This window comes from Lycium ferocissimum, chromosome 5 (assembly GCF_029784015.1).
Source record: "Lycium ferocissimum isolate CSIRO_LF1 chromosome 5, AGI_CSIRO_Lferr_CH_V1, whole genome shotgun sequence".
NCBI lineage: Eukaryota > Viridiplantae > Streptophyta > Magnoliopsida > Solanales > Solanaceae > Lycium > Lycium ferocissimum.
Window position 1 is genome coordinate 20490435 of NC_081346.1, and position 10825 is coordinate 20501259.

The 10825-nt window shown below is 30.6% G+C and overlaps 1 protein-coding gene across 1 annotated transcript; it reads left to right on the plus strand.

Moving 5' to 3' along the window:
- The first annotated feature begins 3257 nt into the window (after nt 1–3257).
- On the plus strand, nt 3258–10444 carry LOC132056431 (wax ester synthase/diacylglycerol acyltransferase 11-like). Its single transcript, XM_059448638.1, is given in 9 exon segments — nt 3258–3718; nt 4284–4638; nt 4641–4855; nt 7220–7263; nt 7265–7284; nt 7781–7884; nt 8594–8803; nt 9256–9393; nt 10129–10444. Coding segments are annotated over 9 exon segments (1530 nt in total). The 5' UTR covers nt 3258–3439; the 3' UTR covers nt 10294–10444.
- Nucleotides 10445–10825: the final 381 nt, after the last annotated feature.

Genomic DNA, 10825 nt, shown 5'->3' on the forward strand with positions numbered 1-10825 from the left:
GCAAAACGGCAGAGCAGACAATTTTTCACCTTTTCAATCCATTGCACTCCTTTAATTTAATCTAACTACTATTTATTATTGACGAAGTAATTATTTTGGCTGGCTTTACGTTTAAAAAATTGCTTATTGAAAAGATATTTTTTGTCAAAACAAATTTTTCAGAAAAATATTTTGGAGAAAAGCATTATGTATTTGGCTAATTCATTTGCAAAGTACTTTGTTAAGTATTTGATAAATAAATTGTGTTTGACAAATCTTTTTGAAAAGTGATTTTGAGTATCAAATTACGAGAAAAGGCAATTTAAAGTTTATTTTACAATCAGAATTCTTTAAATGAAGAAATCATTTTAAATATTTCTTATGAAAGGCTTTACTTAAATTTTTATTTTTATTTAGTTATGATATAAAACATAACATGAAAATTTTATTAAGCTTTTTAATATAAATATAGTTATCACAACTCAAGGGAAGAGGAGACGAGGATGTATTTACTTTTGATAAATTATAGGTTAAATAATTGAGAGATAATTTGATAAACATAAATTTGTCAAGGATATTTCTTTACTTAAAAAAGTAGTTTTACTATTTATGCTTCTTGGAAGAAGCAGAAATTTGTAATCTTTCCGAACAACAAAAAAATGCACCTAGTGCTGCTCAAAAATACTTTTTGTTTTAGGTCAAACACCTCAAATCTTAAAAACTATTTTTTTCAACAACAAAAAAGTGATTTTAGTGGCCGAATTAAATTGGCTATAAATAGATGTTGAAGTCTTATGATGCATTCAGACACAATTCTTGTTCGAACAATCAAAACTCACAAGAAAAGAGAGGTATATACTGGGTCGACCAAGGCGACCGAACTCAGAAGAAGATAAGCTAATTATAGTACTTCCCCATTCATTTTCACTTGTTTACTATATTTACTAAAAATATTTTTACTTCTCATTTTAAGCATATCAAGAGAAAATATAGTTTTTATTTTATTTTTCACCCTTAGCAATAATTGTTTATTCTCCAAATTATTTTCCAAGATCTAAGACTAAACATTAATTAATGAGTAATGTGGTAAAAAACCACTGCAAAAAATGGATAATTTACGGAGGTTGAAAGTTGCAATTTCCGGAGGTTTTAGCCTCCTCTAGTTGCTAAAAGAGGCTAAAACCTCCAAAAACTTGCAACTTTCAACCTCCACAAATTACCCATTTTTTTTTTATAGTGAACTCATATCAATTGTTATTTCATAAAAGATGTGCAAAGTCCAAATAGGACCAGTAAAAGTGAAAAGAGGGAGTACTAAATACTCCCTCCTATCCATTTTACTTCTTGTCCTTACCAAAAATTAATGGTCCAAAATACTTGTCATTTTATAAAACCAAAATATAATTAATTGTTAGTTTCCACCTTTATTCTTACTCAAGAAATGTGGAGAGAGATTAATGTAGTGAAAAGAAGAGTAATATTAAATTGAGATGAAATAATAAATAAGAATTAATTTAGTCAAATTACTCTTTTAATTGATGTTGTTTTTAGGGGCCTGAAAAAATGGAGTAGAGGGATTAGTAAATACTGATAATTATTGCTGTGTCTGAAGTAGTACTGTTGACTAGATAGGGTTACATTTAATGCTATCAATCATACACAACTTATTCAATTCAATGTAAAAGCTAGTATTACTAACCAGCTTTATTAGGTTAGTTTTTCAGCAAGTTTTAAAACTTCTTCACCAACCAGCCTCTTACATAAGTAAATATCCTCGTATTGTTGTAGCAATTGTCTTTTTCCCAATCTGAATCAGACCAGTTTGCTTTTCCCAAAATATCAACCTCTTTTTACCCGATAAACCACTATGTTCAATTTATTTTTGTCAGGTTTCTTGTGAGTTGATTGGACGAATCAAAATAAGCTGATCAGTTATTAAATTGGTGAATCGTCAATCCATGCATACTTGGACAAGTTGGACAATTCATATTTTTATTGACTAATTTTACCATCTCTAAAAATAGTACTCCATAAAATTTGATCATTTGCTGAACAGAGGAGTGAAAATGTTTCTCCCTAAATAGTTACAGAGAACTTCTTCTAAACAGCTATGTATGCAAAGTTGGATATAAGTGGCAACTGGCAAAGAAGCTGAATATGCCTCTTCTAACTGAGGTATTTGAAACGCTTAGTAATAATGTCTCAAGAACGTCTCTTTTTCTGAAATAAGTTTACTGCTTATAATGCACTATGCAAAGGAGACCAAACGGGTAACTTTTTTTTAGTCAAGCACTACTGCCCGATAGTACTACCGAGAGAAAATTAGCCCGCATAGCTAATTTTTGGACCGCTTATTAATAACAACCATTTGAAATGTATCTAAAAATTATTATTTTTTAAGGCGAAAATAAAATTTAGATAAAAATACCCTTAGCTAAAATATAGAACATCTAAATTTTAACAAGTGAAACTCCAACATTATGTGCTAGAGTATTGTTGTTGGAGTTCCAAAAATTCCTGGAGCTTCAAATATTCAGTTCAAACATCCAAGGAAATATTCTGGAGTTGCACATTTATCAATTCAAATTAAACTCCAAAAAAAATATTATTAGTTTGAACTTCTATCCCTTCGCTTTTAGATAGGTACAACCCATGAAATTACCACATTAGTATTATTTTCTCAGAAACTACCCATGAAATTACCCATCATCTTCTCAGGAACCACCGATAATTACGCCATTATGATTCTTTTTTACATTTGAAACTGCTGTGCTGTAGGTACCACACGTGAATTTTTTGTTGTATGTGCAAGTGGAACACCAACAAATTTCCAATTCAAATTGGTACAAGTGGAACTCCGGTAAATTGTCCTTGGATTCGAAATGGTGAAAGTGAAACTCTTGTTAGTAGAACTCCCAAAAAAAAAAAATCTAGAGTTGAAATGATGCAAAAGAAAATTTCAAAATAAAGCAAGAGGAACTCCAGAAAAATTGTATGATAAATTTCAAGAACGAAACGGTTCAGTTTGAACTACACATTTCAAACTCGAAGAATTTTTCAAAAGTGTGATATAAATTTTCTATATTTTAGCTAGGGATATTTTTTAATCAAATTTTATTTTTCTGTTAAAACGAGATTAAACATTGAATAATTCTGATAGTGATTAAATTATTTGCTTAATTAGCTGTCCGCAAAATGGCTTGTCTACCCATTTCTTCCTACTTCGGACCTATAAATTTAATATAGACGCAATAAGTTTCAGGATCTCCATCGGCTATTTTTACTAGACGACTTAGACATAACTTGTCTCGTCTTACATAATTAAAGGTGGTTTCATGTGCAGGCTTTCATTACCATCTTTATATATGTATGTATGTACACCAATAAAGAAACTACTCTCCTTGAGGCATTTCACTTACAAGCTTAGTTATTCAGTTTCCTATAGTTCAACAACAAACCAATGGGGAGCCTTGGTCCTAAACCTATTGACACTAAGACCAAAACAGAACCTAAAATGAGCGTGACCAATGGCCAGAAAAATAGCACGGTGTTGGAGATAGAGCCGGAACAGGAACGAGAACAAGAGCCAGCAAGCCCAGCTACACGTTTGTTCCATACTAAAGCCCTCAGTTGCCACATTCTTGCCATTTTAGGTTGCACTACAAAGATCAACCGCGATGTCATCAAAAAGGGGATCGAGTCCACTCTTCTCAATCACCCTCGCTTCACCAGTATACCGGTACGTAGAAATGTTTGTTCTTTGAGTTTAACTTCTATACACTAACCGCCAACGGGCCACAAAAAATGGCATTGACAATCTTTAAACTTTGTCTATTATTTCAACTTCAAACTTGAAATGTGTAATTTGAAAAATAGATTTTAGGAGTTTTTTCTCAAGTTTTCACTCACAGAGCTTCAATTGCTTTTTCACGTCCTAAACACAACTTTAACTTCCAAATGTCGTTTTTCAACCCAACTTCAAATACAAACTAGTACTACTTTTTTCAAGTATCAACCAATATATTCATGTCCAAACAACTACTAAATTTTGTTTTTATATAAAGCGGTTTATATATAATTTCAGCTATATCATAGAATTTTCAGGCAAAGGAGATTCAATTGAACCTCCTTCGCCGTACGTAACTCGCCACTGATGACCACTAAAAGTACTACAAGAAGTCAAAATACATTATTACAATAAAAATTCGTTATGCCGCTAGTGTATACTTTCTTCACCTTCTTATAGCGACACATTCTTTAGTGCTCCCTTTGCTTATGTTTCAACATTTTTGTCCCAAAAAAAGGTGGTGGATGCAAAGAAAGGTGTAAGGAAGTGGATGAAAACGACGGTAAATGTGGAAGACCATATAGTGTGTCCTGATTTGGACCCGGACATGGAATCACCAGACGAATTCTTGGAGAACTACACGTCAAATCTAACAACAATACCTATGGACATGACAAAGCCACTTTGGGAGGTTCACATTTTAAACGTGAAAACATCTGAAGCAGATGCGGTAGGGATTCTGAAATTGCACCATTCAATTGGTGATGGCATGTCCATTATCTCTTTAGTTTTGGCGTGCACCAGAAAGGCTTCGGATCCAGAAGCATTGCCCACTATGCCTTCAAGTACCAAGAAAGAAAAAACTAAGGCTGGATTTTTAGGCGGTTTTGTTACTATATTTGGTTTTTGTTTATGGTGTTTTGGAATACGGCTGTGGATGCTGTTTTGTTTTTGGCGACCATTTTGTTTCTAAATGACACTGAGACACCGATGAAAGGAGGAGCTGGGGTTGAACATAATCCTAAGAGACTTGTGCACAGGACTATCAGCCTTGACGACATGAAAATAGTCAAGAATGCCTTGAACTTGGTAAGGGCACGTGCACTTTCAACTATACTAATAGGTTAAAAAGAAGAACGACATATTTTTATATTCAGATAGTTTTCAACTTTCTATTTTATTCTTAGAGTGTGATTAGTATGGAGGAAAACATTTTCAAGAAAAAAATTCAAGTTTCTTATGTTCGATTGGTCAAAAGTTTTTAAAAAACTAAATTCCTTTAAAATGAGAAAAATAAGTTTCACAAGTGGCATTCCACATTGATTGTGTTCTCCAACACACCTCATCTTCACTCCCAACCCCGTATCCTCCATCCCCACCACCCCACACCTCTACCCCCACCACCCCACCTCCCATAGTATTTATCTAGTTTATATACAAAAGATTTTAGGATAATATTTTTTGTTTAGGTACTGAACACAAGAAAATAAGTAAGAATTAAACTCACTTACTTTCCTGGAAATTAACATTTTCTTTGAAAAGTATTTTCCTTTATGCCGAACATACCTTTATTGACCTAACTTTATAACCACATTATAACTATTATGATGTGTTTAAAATCACAAGTTTCATTAAGATCTTTATTTTTAACTCTATGACCAGGTAAAACAGCTACAAAAAATGAAACCAAGAGAATATCTATTCCTTCTTGTCTTTTTTTTTATTTTTTATGTATCAGTTAATTTATCTCATAGCGCATAAAATATCATGTCCTTTAAAATAATTGCATATGATTACCTATAAAAGTGAAATCAGTTACTTTAAAAATAAAAATAAATTATTTACTACAAGAAGTTAGAATACATTAACCATATAAAAATTCCTTAGGGTGGTCGTCGTGTATATACACATACACCCACACCTATAATCTATCTTGGTATGGCTACTCTCCTCATACTGGATTCATGGCTTCAATAAAGGGATAATTTTAGGTCCACAAAAATCTGTGTGTCCAATTGCTCCTTCGCAATAGGATAGGAAGCCATGCAGTTTTGGTCTGCCACGTTAGTGGCAACAGAATTCTATCTACAATCCTCATTAATAGAAAAATAATAATTTATTATATACTATTATATTTAATTATATCTTGTGATAAGTCTTTTAATTATTAAAATTTTTTGGCCATAATTGAATATTATTCAAAAGAAAAAATATTTATGAGGAACAAAGTTTGAAAGAATATATTCAAATACAAAATACAAAATCCAATTTTTTTTTGATATATTGATGAAAAACCCTCTGTTTGTGAAGATCATATAGTTGGAAAACTAAGCTTAGTTTTAAACGAAATTAATGAAAATTATTATATTGTGGATAATAATCTTGTAGATTCTTCATATATATTATATGCTTGAAAATATTCATTCTTAGTTAACCAAACAATAGATTTTCAAAAAAAAAATAATTCATCAATTAACCTTAGTTTAGTAAAGAAAAATTGGCACCAAAATCAGTTTTTGACCATTGCTTGATTCCTTTCTCACAAATGCTCATCTCTTTTTATGCCAATATTCAACAAAATATTGGAAAATAAAACACAAGTGATAAACACTGTAGGAAAACAAAAAAGATGAAGAAAAATAGGGAAAAGAAGGAAAATATATGCATTTATCTTTCATTTCCAACACTATATTTTCAAAATTGTAAAATTACTACAAATCTTTTTTTTGATAAATTTATAAAAAGTTAAATCATGCCTCTTTACTTTTGGTTTTGATTTTTTTTTTTTTCGAAAAATATGAAGTAAAGGTGCATGAAGAAATTAGTGGTATATAAGATAAAAAAAAAAAAAATCTATCTTAATTTGATAAAATAAACAAATGAAAATAAAAATTTATTTTTAATATAATGGACAAGTTAAAAAGGTTAATGCTTAATTATAGGCTAGCTAAGAAAATTATTATCAAAAAAAAAAACGGATTGTTGTAAATATTAATTAAAGACCTAATTATATGTTTCTTGATACAACAAAGTATATCTAAACAGGGGTAAATTAAGAAAATAATTTATATTTTTAATATAGTAGTAGTAGCTTATTTTTTCAAAATGAACTGAACGAAGGAGCTGAAGATATCCCAAATGTTATTATAGTGTCAACAACATGTACAATTTACAAAGGCCCAACTGAAATTTAGCTACTACTAATAAACAGCCTTGTTGCCACGTGTATCTCAATAGAGCAATTAGAATGTGAGGACGACAAAAGCATTTTATCAACGCTTATACATAGTAGTAAATATTTTTCCCAAGAACAGTTGTTTTCTGTTTTCTCAGAGGATTTTGAATTTTTCCTTTAACCACATATATTCTAATGTTTTTTTTTTCTTGTAACCCCCTGTTTGTTATGCATATAGTTCTGGCTTTGATTATGTTATTATATTGTGGTTCTTGTAGACCATTAATGATGTAGTGATGGGCATAACACAAGCTGGTTTCTCCATATCTGAATAGAAGATATGGTAAGTTGTTTAATTTCAACATTTATCAACTGCTTACAGTTTTGTGTATTTAACTTGTGGTCAAAGTGTAACTGTACGTACTCTGTATATATGCATTTACTCCATTCCTGCATTTTTCAAAATTGTAAGCACAGTACAAACCTTTTTTGTTTATAATTAGTTAAATCATGCCTCTTTACTTTTGGTACGTTTCATATGACTCGATCGCAACTTTTCTGGTGGTAATAGATAACTTTCTGTGTTACAATTGAATCTTAATTTAGTTTCAAAGTAAGGTTAATGCTTAATTATAGGCTAGCTAAAATTATTATCATACGGATTGCTGTAATATTTTCATCAAAATATGCATAACAAAGTATATCTACATATTAAGCTATAATATATATAGTAGTAGTAGCAATTTTCATGAACTGAACGAAAGCTGAGTTTAAGATATGTAATTACATGTCAATTTTTACTAATAGCTACTACTAATAAAGAGCTAGTGTATCTTCAGGTAACACGAATGGGAAAGGAAGCAGCAAGACAAATAATCTGCCCAAGAACATTCGTCTCAGAGGATCTATTGTTTTTAACATCAGACCTTCTACTGGAATTAAAGTAACAACAATTCCTTCAATTTATTTGTCTTACTTTCCTATTACTCTATTTAATACGTCTTTCCATATCTAGTAGAGTAAGTTTTTAATTACAACATTTATCATTGTACCTTTCTTATAAGAATGGCATGGTATATTTTTGTTTTTTTAAAATCATAAGATTAAAAAAGAATATCCAATTTAAAAAACAATATATTATACACAACTTTAAAAAGTGTTTAAGATATTTTCTCAAAAGTCTTTTAAAAAAAAAAGTCTTCTTACATCATTAAATTTCAAAGTTTGGAGGAACTTTATAAAATAAAAAAAAAAAAAAAAAAAATAAGCTTGGCCAAATAGGCTATATTTGTTACTCAAGACTTTTCGAAAATGATGTCGTAACCGTATCACTATTTTTGGAGGATTTGACACACACTTATCGATATTTCTTAATAGTCTGAGCAATGTAGATAGATCTTTAACGACACTTTCTTATAAGAATGGCATGGTATATTTAATTAAAATCATAAGATTCAAAGAATATCTTTAATATATTATACACAACTTTAATTTAAGACCATCAGATGTAAAAGTCTTCTTACATCATTAAATTTCAAATGGAGGAACTAAAACACATAAATACAATAAAAAGGTAGTAGTAAAAGTTGATAGTACCACTTCTTTTTCCAATTAGTGTATTCCTTGTGACATTAGTGGTTTAATGCATTCAGGCTCTAGCAGAGATGATGGAGAAAAAATCAAAGGCAAAATGGGGCAATAAAATTGGATATGTGCTGACCCAATTTCCCATTAGCTTACCCGAAAACCCGTTGGATTATATCCGCCAAGCTAAAACCATTATTGACAGAAAGAAGCTCTCTCTTGAATCCAGATTCTCTTTTGCTGCTGCTAAGCTAATACAAGATATATTTGGATCTAAGGTGAGTTTTTCTTCTTCTCATTTTATGTAATGCTATTTAATTGGCACGCAGTATAGGCTAAAATATGAGTAGTATTGCAATTTGTAATTCAAAATGTCGTGTTATAATATATTGTTCCAAGTTTAAAAAGAATTATTCTTTTTTGAATAGATACTGAAAAAAGAAATAGGATCGTAAAAACTGATTCGGGGGTGAGAAATAATTTGCTTAGTATATACTTATATTCTTTGACTTAATATATGTAGTATGTGTAAGTTGTGGCGGAGTTAGCATGTGCGTTACGATTAGTTCGAATTCAGCAATTTTAATTTAAATTTTGTATTTATCTTAAAAATTTATTGAATATGTACAAATTATTAATTAAAAAAGATGAAAATTCAAAATTATAAACTTTAAATCTCATATAAGTCTAATAATTCTTGTTTTTTCTTATGGTTTGCATAAAATGAAAGGTGGCGGCTAAGCTCACAAGGAGAGTTCTGTCTCACACCACCGTCCTATTATCAAACATGGTGGGCCCTCAAGAAGAGATCACATTTTTCGGGCATAAGTTAGCTTATGCTGCTCCTACAATTTATGGACTCCCTCATGTTAGTAAAAATACTTCATTTATTACTCCCTTAGTTGATTTTTGACATTTTTAATTTGGCCCTTTTTGTCCATAGATATTGTTTTAAAAATTTAGAAGAATAATTAAAATTATTTCAAATTATTACATGTTAATCAAATTGACCATTATTTCAACTTCAAACTTGAATTATGAAATGTAAAGTTTAAAAAATAGATTTTATGAGGTGTTTGATCAAACTTTTAAGAAAATAAGTAAGTGTTTTTGAGTAGTAACAGAAATTATTTTTCAAAAACTTTAAAAAGTATATTTCTTTCTAGAAGCACTTTTGAAATCTTGACTTAACACAAATTACTGCTTCAATTTGACAAGAGTGATTTTCAAATTAAATAGTCAAATATAAACTTTCAATCTCCAAAAGTATTTTTATCAAAGGGAAATTACTTTTCAAATAAGAAATTTTGGAAGTTTGGCCAAACAACTATTAGGGGATTTTTAAGTCTTCACTCACAAAACTTCAACTGTATTTTTACGTTCGAACAGAACTTCAACTTCTAAATACTTTTCTTCAGCTTAACTTCAAATACTATTTCTTTTTAAAATTGCCAACCAATTGATAATCAAGCACATGCTTAATGACATAAAAAGAAATATCCCAACTTTCATTTGTACAAGAGGAAATTTGAATAATGATGATATATGTATATTTATGTACTATGTATAAGAAATGTCATTTATGAATTTGGTGTGGTTGCAGGCACTGACGATGCATTTCCAGAGTTATTACAATAAAATGACAATTTCAATGTCGGTGGATCCACAGGTGATTCCAGATCCATACCAGCTCTGTGATGATCTACAGGACTCCCTTCAGATGTTTAAAGAGGCTGTCACTAAACAAGGTCTCGTAGCCACACCATAGGGCTATAATGCTACTAATAGACTTACTATTTTGAGGGCAATGTAGTATTGTACCACTTTGAAACTTTCGTATAACTTCCTATCTTTCATTTACACGTTAGTATGTATTATTAATTGGTCGTGTAACTTCACAAAGATCGATTCTTGGTGAATTTGGTGCTCCGATCCGTTGTTTATTGCTCCAGTAAGTATTGGTCAATGCAGCCATGGTGCCGCATGCCTTTTTATGTTTTAAAGGTTGAGATTTATTTTGGGTTTATTTTCTCTTCAACGTCACGCTCCGAATCATGGTTGGGCATAACATAAGCACTCGGTGCTTCAATTAAATGTGTCGAGCAAACCACATGGTTGGTTGAATCAACATGGGACATATACTGATGCGAAATATAATATGTAAACATGCTGAACTACTAAAATGTCTAACTGAATAATCATAAATGTGGAATAAGTCTAAAGTGTAAAAACATAGCCAATATGGCTATCATAAAAGTCTGCTAAACACTGACTGATTGTTGTTCTAGTCTATGAAGCCT